Raw genomic sequence first — 22500 nt, 5'->3', positions numbered from 1 at the left:
CACACACAAACACAGACGCAATATTTGAAAACAACCCGTGAGTTGTTCTGAGTAAGAGTCTTAGCCAATTTAATATTCCAGTAGCAGTCTAAGCATCGGCCTCTGTCTGGTCTTCTGAGCTGCGGTGCAGCCCAGTGTGACCAGACCTAAAATAGGCGGCTGGAGTCAGGCTTCAGCTCTGAGAGCAGCTCGGTTCCAGAATGAATCACGGGAATGAATCACGGGAATGAATCACGGTTCATAAACCAGCGTTGGCGCACTTACACAGAGTTCAGAGGAGTTGGATTCCATGAATCACGGGAATGAATCACAATTCATGAGCAAGATTTTGGGCATCCACCCAGAGTTCAAAGCAGTTTGGTAATGAACACGGTAATGAATCGTGATTCATAAACCAGCTTTCCAGTGTTCAGCCTGTCCGGGTCTTCATACCACATCTCTAAACGCTCCCATTTTTGTTCAGTCTGATTTTCCTTTCTTCCTTCCAGGGTTTTTCCCCCCCCCCTCTGTCCAGTGTTGCACCTTTTTTCAATGTTTCTGTTTCTTTCCAGGGGCGAGCACGTGCTCCACTCATGCTGACTATGCTCTCTCCAGTCACACAGGCTTTCAGTTCAAACCTCTGTTAACAATTACTGCAGATTCACCAGCAGAGCCACCATGTTATCTTCACATCGGTTTCTTCTGCTGCAGTATGCTGAGACCTATTTTTTACAGTCTACGCCGGCCTATTTTTCTCATTGCTGTAGTCTATGTAGATAGATGTTGTACCTGCTGTGAAGTCTTGTTTGTGTTTGCTATATGTTGTACCTGCTGTGTAGTCTTGTTTGTGTTTGCTATACTGTATGTTGTACCTGCTGTGTAGTCTTGCTTGTGTTTGCTATATGTTGTACCTGCTGTGAAGTCTTGTTTGTGTTTGCTATATGTTGTACCTGCTGTGTAGTCTTGTTTACGTTTGCTATATGTTGTACCTGCTGTGTAGTCTTGTTTGTGTTTGCTATATGTTGTACCTGCTGTGAAGTCTTGTTTGTGTTTGCTATATGTTGTACCTGCTGTGAAGTCTTGTTTGTGTTTGCTATATGTTGTACCTGCTGTGTAGTCTTGTTTGTGCTTGCTATATGTTGTACCTGCTGTGAAGTCTTGTTTGTGTTTGCTATATGTTGTACCTGCTGTGAAGTCTTGTTTGTGTTTGCTATATGTTGTACCTGCTGTGTAGTCTTGTTTGTGTTTGCTATATGTTGTACCTGCTGTGTAGTCTTGCTTGTGTTTGCTATATGTTGTACCTGCTGTGAAGTCTTGTTTGTGTTTGCTATATGTTGTACCTGCTGTGTAGTCTTGCTTGTGTTTGCTATATGTTGTACGTGCTGTCTAGTCTTGCTTGTGTGCGCTATACTGTTTGTGGGGCCAAAGATGAATTTATACAGCAGTGGAAAACAAAGACTTCTATTCTATTCCATTCTACTGTATTCTATTCTATTCTATTTTATTTTCATGTTTTGTTAGTTGCTCAGGACAAATCATCTACTTCATACCTAAACTATGAACTAGCCTCTTGTGCTGAGTGATTTTGCTTGGGAAGATCAGTCCTTGATACAGTACAGCGACTGTTGTGCAGGGAAGGGCAACACACTGAACGTTTACTGTACAGGGATTACAGCCCAAGTTGTAAGGCTGGCATAGATTGCATTGCATTTCCATTACAGCACTGCAGACCATAAATGCCCAAATGGTAGGATTACGTAGATAAAAGCATCAGCAAATTGACCATGTTATAGGATAAGAATATCAAAGAGACACTAAACATACATTACACTTGCAGTACTGATGGGGGGGCACCAGCACCAACATGTCCAAACGATCCAGAGCTTAAAGGGATATTCCGCCATTTTTGGAAATACGCTCATTTTCCACCTTCCCTCGAGCAAAACAATCGATATTTACCTTGTTCCCGTTCATCCAGCCATTCTGTGAGTCTGGCGATACAACTTTTAGCTTCAGCCTAGCATAGATCATTGAATCGGATTAGACCATTAGCTTCTCGCCTGCTAGCTTCATGTTTAAAAGTGACTAATATTTCTGGTAATTTTCCCATTTAAAACGTGTGTCCTCTCAAGTTAGAAAGTGCAATAAGACCAACTGAAAATGAACCCTGCCGTTTTTCTAGGCTGATTTGACATGGAACTACATTCTCATCTGGCGTAATAATCAAGGCAACTTGCAGCTACTGGCACTACTACTGCTTGATGTCTATGGGGACTATTTTCAGATGCTGCGTACGATATCACTGCGCCTATGGTACGTTTGCAAGTTGCCTTGATTATTACGCCAGATGAGAGTGTAGTTCCATGTCGAATCAGCCTAGAAAAACGCCAGGTTTCATTTTCAGTTGGTCTTATTGCACTTTCTAACTTGAGAGGAGACGCATTTTAAATGGGAAAATTATCAGAAATCTTAGTCACTTTTAAACATGAAGCTAGCAGGCGAGAAGCTAATGGTCTAATCCGATTCAGTGATCTATGCTAGGCTGAAGCTAAAAGTTGTATCGCCAGACTCACAGAATGGCTGGATGAACGGGAACAAGGTAAATATCGATTGTTTTGCTCGAGGGGAGGTGGAAAATGAGCGTATTTCCAAAAATGGCGGAATATCCCTTTAAGTCTTAACAATGTGTGTGAAATTTCATTTCATGCTGTTCAAATATTTTACCCCTACAATAATCTCCCTCTCTTCAAACTCTTGTGGGTGGTCCCACAAAATGGGACCATCTGGAAGCTATTCTACGTCCTGAAATTTAAGTGCAATACGTGTAATAGATTTATACGTTATACGCATATTACAAGTTGCGGATCCTGGGTACAACATGCGGTGCGTTTGTCACTGCCGCCAGCCAGTCGCTGTGTCCTGCATCATGTTGTGTAATGTTAAATAGGCCTGGTTGTTGATTGGTCACTGTGGGAAATCAGAGGTGGACATTCCTGGTTCCAGAAAGTGAAGGTCCTGCCATATATTCTTTCTACCTTACTCTACTTAACACAGGTGATATCACTAGTAATGATGTGATATTCCTGGCTGCTAATTAGGATGAGCTGGTTTATTACTAAAGGGTTGGATCAAATACTTGGCAGGACCTTTACTTTCTGAACCTGAGATGCCCACTTCTGTGGGAAATCCCTGATCTACAGCACAAGGTATTTAACACCTCTCCTGTCGTGTGTATATCTGACAGGATATAATGTATATCATATCAGGCTATCCATTAGAAGTAGATCTAAATTTGATAGTAATTTGATTAGAGCTAACCTTTCAGCAACTTCTATTTCATTTAACCCTTACTGTCTGAACACAGCTCTGACTTGGATTCAGCAACTTCTATTTCATTTAATCCTTACTGTCTGAACACAGCTCTGACTTAGATTCCCAAATACGGAGGGTTTCAGGCACACAGGAGTAGCACTATGCACAAGCACACAAACACAAATTCACGGGGGAATAACAAGATGGGACCTATTCACCACACGAACAACTGCAGCATTGTGGCTTCTTGAGGACACTTGAGATGTGATCTTCAGTGTGTTTACGTCTCTCTCAGTCGTGTGTGTGTGTGTGTGTGTGTGTGTGTGTGTGTGTGTGTGTGTGTGTGTGTGTGTGAGAGAGAGAGAGAGAGAGGCAGAGGGTGGGAGATACAGATGAATGAAAGGACCAGTCTGTATACAATATGTGTGTGTATGACAACAGAAGTTTGAACTGAGGGCGAAAAGTATGTGAGTAGGATGTTTGTGTGTGTGTGTGTGTGTGTGTGTGTGTGTGTGTGTGTGTGTGTGTGTGTGTGTGTGTGTGTGTGTGTGTGTGTGTGTGTGTACTACTCATGTTTGGGTTAGCTCAGCTTTTGAATCAGCGAGCTGTGTGTACTTCCTGATGATTCACCGGAGAGTTTCAAAAACACACACACATGAACACACACACACACACACACACACACACACACACACACACACACACACACGCACACATGCACACACACACACACACACACACACACACACGCCTGAGTTCAGCCCGAAGAAATGTGCTGAGCTGCGCTCAACTCCAGCCAACACCAACAAAATACTCAATCCCAGTGTGTGTGAGCAGCACACACACACACACACACTGCTGAGGCGGGACTTTCCCGCAGACACATGTTTAAAAGCCTACATCTCACCAGGACCACTGCCAACCTGGCTAAAAAACTCCACCCTTCTCCACCAGGACAGCCAATCACAGGCAAGAAGCCAGACACTACTTTGAGCAATCACCAACCAGGAGAGCCCACCAGACTCACTGCCCAGCCAATGGCACTCTAGGGGCACGTGTTTCACAGGCCGATCTGAGAGTAACTCCCCCTACCTAGTATCCAATGTTCGCATCATTAACATTCAAACATCAGGGGGCCAAAACCAACCCTAGGAGCAGGAAGACATGAAAGGAAGTGATGTCACTTCCTGTGGGAATAGAAAGCACAGGTAAACATCAGAGAACCCTTTCTCTGTCTGTAAGCATGTGTGTTTATGCGTGCATGCAGGTTTGTGTGTGTGTGTGTGTGTGTGTGTGTGTGCTGAGTTCCTCTCTCACTGCAGAAGCAAAAAAAAAACAAATGACACATAATGCATACTAACACTATCTCTACACCCTCGAAACAGAAGCAGACCTCTCTCACACACACACAGAGAAGCAGACCTCTCTCTCTCTCTCTCTCACACACACACACACACACACACACACACACATACACAAACACACACACAGAGAAGCAGACCTCTCTCTCTCTCACAGACACACACACACACACACACACACACACACACACAAACACACACACACACACACACACAAGCAAACAAGCTCCAAACACGGCCTGTTTGAGGCACCCATGTCTGGTACTCTATCATCTCCAGGCTAAAAGGGTGTACTGTGCAGTCACAGCTGGACACCGCTGGAAGGTTTGGACCTCATCCGTACCCACAGGGCACTGGAGGAGAGGAGCTCAGGGCACGAGCCGAGCCGCGCTGCGTTCGCATATTTTAAGCACGTTCATGAAAACGCTGAAGAGGAAACGTGAGCCCACGCCTGTTTCCATTCACTGTTATGCAGATTTAAAAATGGACCCTTTTCCCTGATAAAGGGAGGAGTTGGGAACAGCTGTTGGTTCAAAACTTGAGGTTGTTACGGAAACTAAAAAAAAAACAATTAAACAGAATTTCACCACAAAATGAATGTCTGCTTCCATCTGCCATAGTTGCATTATACCCTATGTGAATCATTACTCAACCCCTTCCAGCTGTTTTTTTGTTTGTTAAGACTTTTAAGCGGCTTTCAATCATTTCAAGATGTGAGTTATCTTGAATGCTGGACCCTGATACTGACAGCGTGCACTCTGACTCACTAGTGTAAACATACAGTATAGTGACTGACACTGAAACACAGGTGATTGTGAACTGATGTGGATCCTGGACTTCATATTGAAATGGTAAAATGTTGCATTATGAATCTGAATGGAACCCCAGTAATTGAGACTAGCCTGAGCCACTAGCTAGGCCTGGCTAGACAGCCCAGAGACCCAGGCGCACTGTGTTGTCAGTGTCAGTCACTATATGTTTACACTAGTGAGTCACAATGCACGCTGTCAGTATCAGGGTCCAGCTATCAAGATAACTTGCTTCTGAAATCACTGTAATGTAAGCAACAAAAAAGCAGTTATACCCGTTTTGCTACAGAAGGGGGACTGCGTTTAAAAGATACTTTTACTTGTGCATACTTTTTTTTGTTGTTTTCATTAAGCTATTGATTGAATTGACACCAACTGAATTATTATTGAATCATTATTTATCATTGCCCTTCTCCTTGATGTAGTATTACCAACTTTTAAATTGTGTTTACTGTTAAATGTAAATTGTATTGCTGTTCCTTGTATGTCGCTTTGGACAAAAGTGTCTGCTAAATTCCATAACCATAACCATAACCATAAAAGAGGGTCCAAACCCTGTAACAAAAGTGGGCAGGTAAGGATGCATCACAAGGATGTTTGGATGAGGAAACCCCATATATAGCAGAGCTATTGTGTTATTACACGATAAGTAGGGAGGGGGTTTTATAAACCAGTTTTAAACTATGCCGTTGTACATCAACCAGTCCTGATGTTGAAATAGCACATGTATACCATTGACTGTATAATAAGCAGTCAATTATACAGATGGTGACTACTATTTAACACTGAGGAAGGACTTCTTCCTGTATACTACCTGTAGCCAACCAGGAGGTCTCTCCAGCACAGCTTCATCAGCTATGGGGTCCTAAAAAACATATAAACTGATGCCCTGTGCCTGCTTTCATCCACTACTAATAGACAGGTAATGCACACACCAATGCAATACACACAAAAGCGAAAACATACTGTACTTTGTGAACGATGGAATACAAAACGAAGCTGCCAATGTCACACTAGCATTGACAAGCATGCAAATCACAACCAACTGACACACACATTCCCTACAGGATATTGCCCTCCAGTAACCAGTGATATCCCATTTATTGGAGGGTCCCCTTGCTACTTGTGGTGCTGTGTGTGTGTGTGTGTGTGTGTGTGTGTGTGTGTGTGTGTGTGTGTGTGTGTGTGTGTGTGTGTGTGTGTGTGTGTGTGTGTGTGTGTGTTTGTTTGGACATGGGCTGATAAGACTGATGTAGGGAGCCAGCTATATAAACAAAGCGCACAGCACCAGCAAGTGATTTCCCATACACGGGACATGCATATTAGCCTACAAGTTTGCGCAGGCCAAAAAAACAGCACCTGCCTCCCTCCCACAGTATTTTCCCTCAATGAGAGCATACTTTTGTATTAGGACTATATTTACTAAATTGCTGATGGGTAAAAGGATGTTTTTGGGGACCACGGGTGAGTAAGTGGTGAGGGAACGGATTCTCAGAAGTACCCTGGTCGACACCCGACACGTTAATAGATCATACTGTTAAGCACCTACCGTGCTGGCGCAAGCACAGCCAGAGTGACAGGAGTTGATGGAAGGCGCGGTTATGCACGTGGGCACGGTGCAGGCCTGGGTGAGTGGAGTCGCGTGCTGTTGTTGCTCGCCACCGGTCAGCTGCAGGATCTCCTGGATCTGTGTGAGCTCGTGGCGCAGCACCTGCTTCTGATGAAAGCTGAAAGCCGGATGGTTGGAAGCCATGGTGAAGAGCAAGAGGAACTGTTCGCCTGTCTGGCCGTCGTTAAGCTGTAGTCCATAGTTGTTGATGATGGTGTCAATGTGTGTCAGAGTACGGAAAAGTACCCCAGCCGCCTCCCGATTATCCGAGCTGAGAAGCGCGAGGGAAATAAGTAGCTTGCTCCTCACCACCTCGTCTGTGATGTTGGTCAGGTTCGCGAGGTCCGCCGGGTTGTTGGCTTTGATCTCCGCGTCCCGGAGAGAGTGGTAGTCCTTACGGGCCAAGTCCTCTAGACAGGAACCGAGGAACCGCAGCTCAATAGGGACACAGAGATCTAGGAGCCCGCACAGGAACTCAGCTCTTTGTGCCGAGCTCAGGACGGAGAACCAGCGGTAGACCCCCTCCCTTTGAAGGGAGCTCCGCGTCTCAACCATCTTTAAGGCTGTCATGGAACTACGAACGCTCAATAAAATTCCAACATTTCCATTCCAGCGAAAACTATGTCGTACAGCGGAACAAGTCTGAGTTATCACAGTAGCTGTGCTGGGCTACTTTTTAACAACAGCCGGATACTGTGGATGGAGTGCACCTTAATTTGTAAATAAGTAAGCCTGCATAACAACCTATTGTATCACATAGGTCTCGCACCCGTTGTACCATAGCTTAGTACGCATGTGCTTTGTTTAATATTAAACAAATAAAGCGTGGGTGTTTGACAGCGTGCGTGTGTGTGTGTGTGTGTGTGTGTGTGTGTGTGTGTGTGTAGCCTGTGTAGCCTGTGTGCGCGTAGCCCCCTCAGCCAGATCTCCTTTCTCGGCCAGCCCCCCGAGAGCCCCACGTCAGTTGGTTATGGAACACACCATGTACCGTCCTGCGACAAAAATGTTAAATGTTGAAAAGCATTTCTGGCCAAGAGTATACGTTACTGTCCAGTCCTCCTCTCGCCGTCCAAAATGTTCTCACTCTTTGTTGCTCGCCATTAAAGATTTTCCCAGATGAAATCCGTGGCATGGCATTAGTAAGATGAGGGAGCGTCGGCCAATAAACAACCTCATATGTAAACTCCACTGAAGGCTTATAGTTTTGCTGCCTAATAGAAGTTTGTTCCCATTGCCTACTCTGAAAAATATGGTGACGGTCAACTTTTTTCTTGAGCAAAAGGAGTCAGTCTTCTCCTTCTTCTCCGAGAAATCTGCGAGGTCCAGGACAATGAAAAACACACGTTTCCTGTCATCTCCTGGTGCTCGTGCCTTGAAACCGAGCGAAACAGCTGTGTACTTCTATCCCAAACTCCACAGTCATCCAGCCCACTTTCTCGTTTTCCATTAGATACTCTGCACGTCTGTCACATCATAAGCGTCACGGATTGGCCCGTGGAGTATCCACACAGCACAACTTTCTTCCATGCGCTTACAGTTCGTTCTGATTTATACAGTTAAGTAAGTATGCTTTTTATTTTAAAGAGCCCAGCACACATAATTTTAGTATATTGTAAGATGTTGTCTTATAGTCACCTTGTTGTGGTTGTATTTACAGTAACGTGTTTTTAATGACTCAGGAAAGACATTTTGAATGGACTGTCTAACTTCGTTGGCCTGCAGAGAATGCTGAGCTCTGGAATTGTAATAATGACGTCAACCCTGCCGTCGGTGGCGCCAGTGCGCGCGGTGAATGTGCTTGTTTGGACCCTCTACTGTACTATGCACCACACTACGGTGTGATTTCAGACACATCCAATGTCCAAACATCAGCAATGACAATCTAGCTTGCACGTACACCACGTGTAAAGGTGTTTCTGACAGCACGGCAACCTTCTGTTGCTCAATGTCCACTAAACAACTTTTACTGTTGTTAACTTTTGAGAAAATGTCATAGATTTTCTACTGCAGGGATTTGTCAGAAATTTCCTCATACAGTACACGGTGCACACAACACTGGTGTTGCCTTAGGGACCCTGAGTCAGGGTTCTCACAGATTTATAAGATAACTTCTTGAGTTAGCCTTCTTGGCTCATCAAGAGTTTGCTTTTGAACTGTTCCAAATAAAGTGCATACAAGGTTGGTTTCCTATTTAAAGCTCATTATCTCAATCTATGAGATATTTATCAGCCTGGCTAAGCTTATAAGTTTGGACCTAACATACACTTGGAAGTCTGAGTGCTTGAGTGAAGTCACTCTTCCATGGGAAATCCTCTGTTACCCCCCTGAGAACATCTAAAAAAATGTTTTTAAAAAAGTAGATCAGCCAAGTGGGAGAAGACAAGCAACATGGCTGGATTTTGCCTGGTTTGAATTCAATATATTTGCCGTTAACTCTGACCACAGCCTAAGGACATTTCACACACAATACCAACAGCCCTCAACAGCAAGTCAATCATAGTGGCAAAACAAATACAATATACCACTGACTGTCAGTACATTCCTGCGCAATACCACTTAAAGGAGACCTCTGGTGATTTTTTACATAAATCTCTGTTTCTCGAGGTCACAAGTAGGCTGTTGCTATGGAAAGAAAACAATCAGTTCTACCTACTGTAGCTCGAGTTGCTGCATCCAACAGCTAGAGCTATCAAGCAGCTACACTTCTAACACTCTGGGGGCATGAACATGTAGGCTCAGAATTCTATGTGAAAAATCACCAGAATTCTTCTTTAAATGTGAAATCATTCAACATTGAACATGAGGTTTTTTTTTTTTTAACTAAATTTAGATTTACTGTGTTAAAAATGCAGGCTCCACAGAAGAAACATAATGCATGATGAAACAGAAGATAGCACACATTTTATTTAATGAGATTCAAATTGTAAATGTTCAATTCTCCACTGATATTTCTGAGGAGATGTTTTTTTTCCTCCCGCTTTGTGTTGTATATTCAAAAGCAGCAATATACTTGCAGTTTTCTACACTGCATTGTCTACATTGCCTATCCAGTCCTGTCTATGCACCACCTGTCTATAGTTTGTATATCATATTGCACTTTTGTGCTTTTTTGCACTTCTGGTTAGATGCAAACTGTATTTCATTGTCTTTGTATTATTGTACTCTGCACGATGACAATAAAATTGAATCTAATCTAGCATAATCTAGTTACATTACATTACAGTTACATTATTTTTGCAGTGTGCTTTTTTGATCATTATCATGCTGGAATATTTATCTTCCTTCAATCATCTAGAGGCTGTGAGTTTTGTCAGTCTGCATTTTTGGTTTATCCACCTGGAACAGATAACCAGGCATCATGCTCTGTAGGTAAAATGATAACACCTTTATGCCACTAGGGGGTGCACCCCACCAAGAACTTGTGCAAGACAGCGCAACAATGTACTTTCAGTCTGGCTATCATCATACTAAGGTCAATCTTTTAATATTAACATTAGGCTTTATTTCTACTGCAAAAGAGGCATGATCAATGGGCATAGTTCAAATGATGCTTTTGGATAGTCCCTCAACTAGGATTGCCCCCTTCTGATATGAAAATAGGGAACGGGAGCGGGCTCAAAGCAAACAACTCTGAAATGTATAAAACTAAATTGGCAGAGATCACAGAAAAAAAGAGATCTTAATGTGGCATTGTGGGAAATTTGCCATCGACTACGCCACCCCAGGTGTTGGAGGGAACCCGGGAACATCCCTTAGAACCAGTAGGACACACAGATTCGTTGATGAAAAGGCAGAGACGTGGTTTCCCATTACATACATTTATATTTTTATTAAATAACAGCGACAAAGACATGTACACAGACACACGGGAGTTAGGCTGTGACTTTGCAGGTAACCCTAATGGGTGCTGTACTCCAAAAGAGAGCAATCAAGTGCTCCACACAGGCACGACCTAACAGGTGGACTAGCAGTAATACAGTAGCATTAAACACAGCACAGCAGACAAAAAGATGAGTAGCGACCACTAAAGGGAGTTCCCCCAAACAGACAGCTCAATACACCAAATGATCACAAATACAAGGACACAAATTAAAGTACTACACACAAACACCTAACAAGTCATTGGCAAATGGCAAACAAGAGACAAACCTGCACTAATACACATACGCACACATTCAGACACACAGAAATTCCACCAGCAGAAGACAGCAGGGCCAAACAGGAGGAAGCTGGAGCCACCCAAACCAACTTCACTGGCCGCCAGTAGGATGTTGCCGGGAGTGTGGAGAGCACAGGCCAACCATAAACCTATGCATTCTATGCCAGTTATGTATCCAACTGCTGTCTGCAGCCTACTTCCAAAACGGCAAAGCTGCTGTCAGATTTTGTTCCGAGGACACAAGTTACCAAAACTCAACAACATGTTATGTGGTGTGCTAATCAATTCCATTCCCAACAATATCACAACAGCTAGTTCTGGAGTAGGCTATCCAACTGGCCCGCTTGCTTGTGAGACATCGGCTCACAAGCAGTTTGATAGCCATGCAAATTACGGGAGTTTTCCGGGAGAAATAACAAAACGGGAGGGCTGCGCGTGATGACCTTAAAATTACGGGAGAATCCCGGGAAAAACAGGAGTGTTGGCAGGTATGCAAACAGCTGAATTTGGTGAAGCCTCATATTATCTTGCACTGATGCGCTGAAAAACTCATGTAAAGACATCACACAAATCAAAACAAATCGAGACAAAATGTCAGCAGCAAGGTTTCTCTTTATCTATCATGAATCGTGCATTCTTCATTCATAACCTATATTATACCGAGCAGTCATGGATTTGCATTGGATTTGAATTGATTCTCAATAATACGGAACAAAAATGCGTTCCGCATCACTTCAATACAGAACACATCTTTTCCCTTTCAAATACGGAACAATTCCGTGTTTTATGGAACGGTTGGCAACCCGACCTTCAACCAATCAGACCAACAATCCGGGTGCGCGTGGTGGATATGCTAGTTTGTGATTGGACCCAGAGGAAGTGGACAGGAAGCAGGAGAAATGGATGTGCAGGTTTCCAGCCTGAGCTGCAGGGCGAAATCCAAATCGCCGGCAGATCAGACAGCGTTTACCCAGCCAACAGGACTATGCCATTTGAGGTTTCTATTCAACTAAAGGCCATGGGATCAACACCACTGTTGTTTCTACTTCTGGTGTATATTTTTGGGCTTGTTTGTCTTCAGTGAGACAGGGCAGTGAAGAGAATGACAGGAGGCGAGTGGGAGAGAGATATTGGGTGGATTCAAGCAATGACCAAGATGGTTCTGGAACCCAGGTGGAACTGGAACCCAGGTGCCTGTGAGTACTTGGATCTGAATGTGATATGGATGCTGTTGCCCCTTGCACCACAGCGCCTTCCTACTGGCTGAGTCCAATTGCAATTTTACATCGTCGAAAGCTTCTTGGAAATATTTTATTTAGTGATATCATTTTGTCTTGAAATAACGTTAAAGCATTATTGAAATAACGTTAAAGGTATGCATGTTAGGCTAAAATGTACAGCTGCCAATCCTGCCATCTGTGCATTCAAATTGTGCATTCAAATAGTGCATTGTTTTCTCTCTTTTTTTTGTGTGAAAGTCGGTGAATACAAGAAACTCACCAGAAATCTACAGAGTTTTTGAGTTTACGGTGCACTCATTAAAGCAACACTAAAGCACTTTTCCTCTGTCGCACAAACTGTTTATCCAGCAAATAACGATGTCCACAGACAAGGTAGAGTATGTTTCGTGAGGTTATGAAAGTATGATGTATTGCGACATCGAAGCAAGTGAAATTTGTAGTTTCTATGTCTCATTCCATGGAACTACAGATTCGCTACCTGCTCTGGTAAACTTACATGGTGCAGTTATAGCTGATGGGCCGCGAAGCGAATGCAGAAGTGTCGTTCACTCTCTTACGAGTTGATGAACCACTGAAATGATTTTGGAAACATTATTTTTAAGTACAAAAAACTCTTTAGTGTTGCTTTAAAGCATCTGATATGATATCACTTTCACATGAAAGCACATTCTATGAGGCTGAGGACGATTTTTTGAGCCTCTCCGTTCACCTGTTTGGACTCACCACTAGAGGGAGCGCTGAAGCTCTAACAGGCTGCAGTTCAGGGCAATGGCCACAGGGGGCAGCACATCTCATCCTCTGTAAAGCCAAGCCACTGAGAAGCAGAGATAATAAATCCAAATCAGGTACCGCTATCCATCAGAGGTAAATGAGCCATGCAGTGATCCTGCTCCTTAAGCACCCTTCTATTTGTTGATAGTATGTCCTGAGATACACCATTTGTAAGACATAGTAAAGACGTATAAAGAAAAACAGAGATCTATCACTCGCTATACAACTAATTTATTCAGTCACTCTTTCTGATTCTTTCATCACACTCACATGTACGCACACATACGCGCGCGCACACACACACACACACACACACACACACACACACACACACACACACACACACACACATTCCATTTTCATACTTTCACCAACACATAATCACCCATTTTAACACAGGTGGTTGAGGTACGCGTTTGTGTGTGTGTGTGTGTGTGTGTGTGTGTGTGTGTGTGTGTGTGTGTGTGCTTTTGAATTTGGAGTGCATGCTTACACGTCATGCATCTTACTAGTCACACACTAACATATACAGTTTGACATACACACGGCACACACACAAAACATTCACACAAACAAGTCACACACACACACACACACACACACACACACACACACACACACACACACACACACACACACACACACATAATACCTCTTTTAACCCCTCAACCTTCGTGCTGCTCTAGATTAGCAGTATAGATGGGATCAGCCTGAGCTGATTAAGGCTGTGTGTTTTAGGCAGGCGTGTAGCTTTGATAGGCTCCCCTCATCAGTGCAATTCCTCTGCTAGCGTTTACACCGCGGTGGAATGACTGAAACACGGAGAAGACAACCCTCTACACTCTTACAATAGCTTCACACACACACACACACACACACACACACACACACACACACACACACACACACACACACACACACAAACACACACACATACAGTATACACACACACACACACACACACACACACACAGACACACACACACACACATACACACACACACACACACACACACAAACAGAGCATTCAGTGGACTGCACTGAGCATTAATGGAGTACACTTGAATTGAATGTTGTAAGTATTGCGGCAGGTATGATGGAAAACAAACCTGTACCTTTCTGGCAATCATACTCTTCTCATATTACCTCTGCAGACGTGCAAGAAGATTGAGTGCATTGCTTAGGTGAGAAAGCAATGAATGGTGGTGAACTCCCTCTCCATTCTTACAATAGCTACACACACACACACACACACACACACACACACACACACACACACACACACCACATGTGTGCAGGGTTGGGAGGGTTACTTTTGGATTGTAATACGTTTCAGATTGCTAATTATGCTGTTCAAATGTTCATCAAAGGAGTATGACTTTCATTACTTATGCACAATGCCGGTCAAGTTCATCCACACCAAACTCTGTCACCCATGTCTTTATGGACCTTGTTTTGGGCATTGGTGCACAGTCATGTTGGAACAGGAAGAGGCCACCCACGAGCTGGGCTTGGCCTCTTAATTCCAATGAAAGGAACTCTGAATGCTTCAGCATTAACCAAGAGCTTTTGGACCATTCCATGCTCCCAACTTTGTAGGAACAGTTTGGGGATGGCCACCTGTAACATCGGTATACAGGTTGAGGCATTACTGCTGTCCGAACGGGGAGGCTGAAATAGAATAGAATAGAATAGAATATACACTTTTGTGATCCCGTGAGGGAAATTCAGTTCTCTGCATTTAACCCAATTTAACCAAATTAGTGAACACACAGCACACAGTGAACACACAGTGAGGTGAATCACACAACCCAGAGCAGTGAGCTGCCTGCCCAACCAGCGGCGCTCGGGGAGCAGTGAGGGGTTAGGTGCCTTGCTCAAGGGCACTTCAGCCGTGGTGGACTGGTCAGGGATCGAACCGGCAACCCTCCGGTTACAAGCCCGATGCGCTAACCAGCACACCATGGCTGCCCCAGTGGACCTAGTTGTGGAATTAAGGCAGTGGCGATACAGAGTTGGGGCAGTACTGTTGTCTGTGAGATGTAGGCAGGGTGTGTGTGTGCAGTGAGACTGATACAAGACTGCGTTGCCAGGTGGAGAGAGTGGTGGGCAGTGGATTGAGGCAGTATCGGTGTGTGTTATGAGATTGAGCCAGATTTAGACAGTACTGTTGTGTTATGAGGTTGAGCTGAGGCAGTACTGTTGCATATGGGACTGAGGCTGATTGGGACAGTACTGTTGCATATGGGACTGAGGCTGATTGGGACAGTGTCAGTGTTCTGAGATTGAGGCAGATTGGGACATGTATTGTGTTATTGGATTGAGGCAGATTGGGACAGTATTGTTTTATTGGATTGAGGCAGATTGGAACAGTGCCAGAGTGTTATGAGATTGAGGCAGTACTGTTGTGTTGTGGGATTGAGGCAGATTTGGACAGTATTGTATTTTGGGATTGAGACAGATTGGGACAGTGCCAAAATGTTATGAGATTCAGACAGATTGGGACAGTGCCAAAGTGTTATGAGATTGAGACAGATTGGGACAGTGCCAAAATGTTATGAGATTCAGACAGATTGGGACAGTGCCAAAATGTTATGAGAATGAGACAGATTGGGACAGTGCCAGAGTGTTCAGATATTGAGGCATTTTTGGCATTATTTATATTATAAGACTGAGGCATGTCTGGCAGAGTATTGTAAGATTGAGGTGGCACACTGCTTTATTAGACTGAGGCATAGCCTACTTGTGGGTTATGAGAAAAGTAGTACTGGTTTGCTTTGGGAGTGAGGCAGTATTCCCCCCACCACCATCACCACCACCACCACCACCTTTTCCTGTGGCAGGTGGGAGGCTCAGCAAGTAAGGCACAGGTGAAGCTACCGGGGGAGGGGTGTCATGTCTAGATGTATTTTTACCCAGCTCAATGTGAGCTCATCCTGGCTAATTGGCAGGATAAAGACACACGCATTACAAAGGAGCGCTTCGGAGTTGGTGCAGCCAGATGGTAAGAGGCGGAAGCACGAATATGTGCTTGAATATCCTGTGGTTCCATACATGCAATCACACAAGCACATACCCCCTCTCATTACCTCTGGAAAGGAGATTATGTTTTCAACCCTGTTTGTTTGTTTGTTGGTTGGTTGGTTGGTTGGTTGGTCTGTTAGGGAGCATGCATAAACTACTGGCCTGACTCCCCTGAACCCTGAAACCTGGTGGAGAGGTGTTCTAATACTCTAATGAGACATTGGAAAAATCTTGTTTGAATCTGCAGGAATTCAGTTTCACAATCGCTAATGATTCAGGAAATGGGATTTGGCTATGATGGAGGTATGCTCTCCACAGCATGCTATTATGTTTGGGGAAAATCCATCACGACTGACATTACAAATATTAAGGGTTTCATTGTACCATGTTTCCATGTCAAGCAAAAGGCCAAATCAGTTATGCTGGATTCACAGTTTACATTCTTGTTAAATGGGTAAATAAACAATGGAAAATAGAGTGATGATAATATTAACTAAATCAGAACTGTCCACCACAACTCTCTTGGGAAGCCGAGTCCCATAACCACACTCCTCATCGACCAACTGCAAATATTGAAATTCGATTTGAAGAATGATGCTGGTTCTGTAAAAGGAAGGTTAGGTTTGTGAATGTACAGATATTTACAGAGATACCTCTGTTCAGAGTGAGAAAAGAGCACAGAGATAGGTATGGTTCCTGTTTCTTGAACTGCAGACATAGAGAGAGAGAAAGAGAGAGAGAGAGAGAGAGAGAGAGAGAGAGAGAGAGAGAGAGAGAGAGAGAGAGAGAGAGACATAAATGTGTGCCTGTTTCTTTAAGAGAAGGGAGAAAGTGTGTGCGTGTGAGGGGGAGGGGGAACGGGCTGGGTTGGAACAGTCCTCCTCTAATGAGCAGATTTGAGAGACACCAGAAAGAGAGAGAGAGAGAGAGTGAGTGAGAGAGAGAGAGAGAGAGAGGGAGGAAATAAGACGACGACAAACGACAGCGAGAGAAAAAAAAAAGAAGCGTGCTGAGAGCAATTTGATGGGAAGCACAGGAGCCACACACTCACAGAAAGCAGCACAACGGCACAGGATTGTGGATATTTTGCCTGAACCGCGGAGGAAAAGGGACGGAACACCCGCAGAGGGAGAGAGGCGGAATCAGAGAGACAGAGAGGGAGAGATGCGGGGAGAGCTGAAACAACAGAGCGGGGGAGAGAGATGAGGGCAGAGGAGAGGAGAAATTAATCAGGTGTTTTTGTTGTGGAGGATCTGCGCCAGCACCACTGAGTGTGTGTGTGTGTGTCTGTGTGTGTATGCGTGCCTGCATATGTGTGTGTGTGCAGCAGGAGTGTGCGAGTGTGTGCGCGGATCACACTCCGCAGTGCTGTTTTCCTAAAGGAGAGCGCAAAGCCAGCGCAAGCCTCATCTCTCCCTCTCCAGTCATTCCCCCCCTTCCTCCTCTCCCTCTCTCTCTCTCTCTCTCTCCCTCCATCTGTCCGTCTCTCTCCCGGGCGACGGTGCAGCAACATCAGCGGCAGCAGGCCGGTCGGCTGGGATGACCGCGCGCCGGAGACGCCTCAGTCCCAGCAGCCCCTGCCTCGCCATCGGCATGGATTTATCATTCTCGTAACGCGTCGGATGCTACCAGGACTCTTGCCTCTTGTAGCTCGGTGGTTGCCTGCCTGCCTGCTGCTGCTGCTGCATGATCCTAGATCAGCCCACCGGGATGCTGCTGCTGCCTCTGTTGCTGCTGCTGATGCTGCGTGATGAGGTTGTTTGTAACCCATGGGATGTCGTGTCGTAACTCGGCGGAAGGCGTGTAATCGTTTGCGGGAGCGGTGCGGTGTCTGGCCTGCGTCGCGCGGAGCTCCAGGCGTCTGACGCAGGAGGGGGGGGCTGCTGCTGTTGCCGTTGCCCGTTGCCGAGCGGCCCAACGTCAGAAGGGGCCGGTGGGGCTTGGAGAGAGGGAGAGAGAGTGAGAGAGGAGGGAGAGAGGAGGGAGAGGGGGAGCTGGGAAGGAGACGAGGCGGAGGGAGGGGGGGGGACACATGGCAGGTCTTGGCTTCCTCCTCGGCTTGAGCCCCCTGGGCCTCTGATCCCAGTCGGAGTTTGGGCCGCAGTAGTTGGAGGCGGAGGGGAGAATGGTCTGAAACTCTCGGCGCTTTTCCTCAGGGGGTGGGGGCACCACCTGTAGGGGGGGGGGGTAGCTACTGCACCTCCTTCCTCTCACAGCTCTTCCTATCCGTTACCTCTCGACAACACTCAGTCCTCTCGCTAGAGCTCGCTTAGGGATTTATTTTACTTTTCTTTTCGCTTTCTTTTCTTTCTTTCTTTCTTTCTTTCTTTCTTTCTTTCTTTCTTTTCTTTTTTTTTTGAGGTTTGGGGTATTTGCCAAAACCTATTTCATGCATGTCCACTGGGGGCAGGTTCAACTTTGATGATGGGGGGTCATACTGTGGTGGCTGGGAAGAGGGCAAGGCCCACGGACATGGCATCTGCACGGGCCCTAAGGGCCAGGGGGAGTACTGCGGCTCGTGGAGCCACGGCTTCGAGGTGCTGGGCATGTACACCTGGCCCAGCGGGAACACCTTCCAGGGGACATGGGCCCAGGGCAAGAGGCACGGCCTGGGCGTGGAGAACAAGGGCAAGTGGGTTTACAAGGGCGAGTGGACCCACGGCTTCAAGGGCCGCTACGGCCTGCGGGAGAGTACCGGGACCAGTGGCAAGTACGAGGGCACGTGGAACAACGGCCTGCAGGACGGCTACGGAACGGAAACGTACTCGGACGGAGGTGAGACACTTGTGAGCATGTACATACTGGACAAACAGACACACACACACACACACACACACACACCCACACACAGAGACTTGCATAAAACATATGCCCTCATATGCTCTCTAACTCTCTCTTTCTCACGTATACGAAAACACACGCACACTCTCTAACCCATGATCTCTCACACAAACACACAGAGCTCAAATGTTACCTCCTGATGGCCGGTATTGTGTTCAAGATCATTTGCCTCCTTCTCCATCCCTCTACATCCATCATGCGTGTCCACACACACACACACACACATACACGCACACAAGCAGAGGTATACACACACATCATCGGCACACATGTATCACACGTGTAGCTCTCTCTTACACACACACTCACAGCAACATACACGCATACAGTATACAAACATACACACACACACACACACACTCACTCGCAGCAACAAATGCACCTACATACAAACAAACACGCACACACACACACAGACTTTAGCAGGCTCAGAGAGCGAGAGGCCAGCACCTGCCAAGCTTGGCACAGGCCCCACTAGACACTACAGGAAGCAGCACCAAGCCGGGGGTTGGCGTGGGGAGGAGGGGAAGCGACGAGCTGGAGGGAGAAAGGGAGACAGGGAGACGAGAAGTGGCAATGGGAGAGAGAGAGAGGGTGATGAGAAAGAGGCTGATGAGAGCAGGGTTATGGGTAATAGATGGGCTTTGTGTTTTTGATGATCAGGACTCTACAATAGAAGTGATTTGCGTGTTTCTGTGGGCCTGCCTGTAAGTGTTTATTTTCCGTAACATACTGTAACATCCCTCTGCAAATAGTTTTGTTTATATGACATACAGGTTGACAATCTGTGTTATTACTCCTCCAAACACACACACACACTAACACACACACACACACACACACACACACACACACACACACACACACACACACACACACACACACAAACATAGAGAGCATACTCTCATGTGTATGCGGAGTGTTTCAGCTCTGCTGTCCCTGTACAGTAGGTTTCCGTGGAGACACAAGGAGCAGGTCAGCGTGTCACCAGGGACGGCGTGTTCTGGTTGCTGATTGGCTGGTTGGCCAAGTAATGGTGTTTACTTACTTGGGTGCTAATCTGGGCTGCTTAATCATTGCCAGGTAGACAGAAGGGGAGACCGAAAGAGTCTCAGATAGGGACAGAGAATGACAGTTAAAATAGCTACTTTTACTTTCTTAAGCAGGCATTCATTTAGCTAAAGGTAACATTGAACTGAGGACCCAAGGTAAATGCTTCATACATTCTGCCTTATACATTCTGTTCTTGAGATTATGTTGACCACTGGGGTTGGCATATTTAAACCACAAAATTGTCAGGTTAGCAGCACAGCTACCAAAACGGTCAAGGGCCTCCTCCATTTCCAGACGTTGGGTCCACTCAGTTGTGAAATGCAGTCTGGCAAGTTTGTTAGAAGGCCAAAGAATCCACAGGCATTAACTGCAACGAACTGCCATAACCTCTGCTGCAAATATTCGAGTTTCATATCAAATATAATCCACAAATGAACATTATAAATTCGCCTGATTCTGCTAAAAACTATTCTTGGGAGTCATAGCGGTCTCTTTCTCCCTGCTCATTGTAATCCTTCAAATGAAGACTGTTTCAGATGAGAAGGACGCCACTGCCTGCACGACAGGGAAAAGTCTAAACGAAATCCCTTTACCCGGATAACAGCCTCGTAGTCGATGTAAGCTTACTGAGAGATTTGGCTTTTAACAGGGGCTTTATTTTGTGTTGTGTGGCGTCGTTAGCAAGTGTACCGCCCTGGATACTGGATTTTGGTAAAGAAAGCTTACGTGTTTTTTTGTTGTAGCCTGAAGGCAGCCAGTGTTGACCTGACTTCCCCTTTACAGTTCTCAACGTCTCTTTGTGGCGCAGGGCTATTTCTCGTAAACTTCCAAGAATTATTCGCATATTTTATTTCTTAACTTATGACATGTTTACAAACACATATACAGCTGGTTGAGTCCCCTAATCAATCTCTGAATCGATCCTCGCGTTTCCATAACGTTCTGTGTAGGCTAACCTCTCGAATGGCCCACACGCACAGTCAGACTCTCTCTTTCTCCCTCACACACACACACACACTTTCTCTCTCTCTCTCTGTCGCACACACACAGAGAAAGAGAGAGAGGGGGAGAGAGAGAGAAACACGTAAGTGACAGAGCTGACTTGGTCAATCATAGGCTACAGATTAATAATTCATTTGAGCGCCACGCACACTAATGTCTGCTTTACTTTAAATATCAGTAATCTCTGGATTAATTTAACTTACTCTGGGAATTCTCTCACTGTGCTAAATACGGCCAATTATCTCTCCCGCTTAATATGATATGCGAGAGAATGCATTCGGACAGTTCCGACCCAGAAACAGATGAGCGCACATAGTTAAAGAAATGATTATGAGTCTAGCCTGGGGAGAGACGCGTGATTAAATCAGGAGGCTGTGATGTTTCCGCGTCTTTGATCTGTCCGCATTAACCGTTACCGTTCTGCTCCATCCCCTCCGTAGCGCATCTAGTGGGCAAAAGGGCGCGACTCATGTGAATTCGTTTCGACATGTGAGTTGCAGTCGTTGGAAGGAAACAAACGTAGATAATCAGATAACCACGGCTACGTGACCGTTGACTGACATGCGAGACTGAGCCACTTGGACAGAACAGCCTCGCGCAAGAAGAAAACAATGGCCGGCAGCTTTTGAGCTAATCGACTGCGCATGCAGATATTTACGGCTTCGTCGTCAGAGCCCGGTTCGTGTCTGAGGGGAACTGAAATCACATGTGCACTGATGAACACAAAAGTCCTCCGGGGAACGATTTCCCATACGAGCTGTTCATCCACGCCTGGATAAGCAACAGGGTCGTCGTGATTAATGCAGAACCGGCTCCGTTTGTCGTGTTTCGAATATATATTCAGACCGAGTATGTGAACGTTGTTCAATCTAAACCAACCAAAAATAAGCATCCGCCCACTCTCAGTTTCAGTACCAGGGCCAGCGCCAGAAGAGCGGCGTCGTGACTGCTCTCCTGTGAAACTGTGTTAGTGCAAGGCAGCATGCAGCGCTAGTTACTGTTACAAAAATGATTATTGTTATTATCCAATCCGCATTAGTGCCGGTGTGCTCTTCACCTTCCGTAGACAGTTGCTACACTAATTAGGGGCGTTGCTCGTGGTTACTGATTTGTGACAACAAAGGAAAAACAGTTTACGTGCTCTCGTGTCCCATGGGGGATCTTTCTTCCGTGCTGCTCGAGAGGGTTTGACTCACGCAGGCATAAGGGAAGCTGCAGATGGTCGGGGGGGAAGAAAAACGTGTTTCGAAGAGCACGAGCCGGGACAGATTCCGATACCCAAGAGTCTCCATCTAGATCCGCACACCCTAGTTCAGTTCTAACATACACATGCACACAG

General features: G+C 45.6%; 2 protein-coding genes across 2 annotated transcripts in view; one reads left to right on the top strand and one right to left on the bottom strand.

Moving 5' to 3' along the window:
• zcchc14 (zinc finger, CCHC domain containing 14) overlaps positions 1-7949 on the bottom strand; it is a 24955-nt gene extending 17006 nt beyond the window's left edge. The window contains 1 exon segment of the mRNA XM_062546501.1: positions 7011-7949. Coding sequence (XP_062402485.1) covers positions 7011-7640 — 630 coding nt within the window. The 5' untranslated portion in view covers positions 7641-7949.
• A 10637-nt stretch (positions 7950-18586) lies between these two features.
• The window catches only part of jph3b (junctophilin 3b), a 25207-nt gene continuing 21293 nt past the window's right edge, over positions 18587-22500 (top strand). The window contains exon 1 of the mRNA XM_062548341.1: positions 18587-19040. Within this exon, the coding sequence (XP_062404325.1) occupies positions 18659-19040 (382 nt within the window). The 5' untranslated portion in view covers positions 18587-18658. The remainder of the gene's footprint in view (positions 19041-22500) is intronic.

The sequence above is a fragment of the Sardina pilchardus genome, chromosome 10 (assembly GCF_963854185.1).
Source record: "Sardina pilchardus chromosome 10, fSarPil1.1, whole genome shotgun sequence".
NCBI lineage: Eukaryota > Metazoa > Chordata > Actinopteri > Clupeiformes > Clupeidae > Sardina > Sardina pilchardus.
This window is presented reverse-complemented; position numbering and strand designations above follow the sequence as displayed.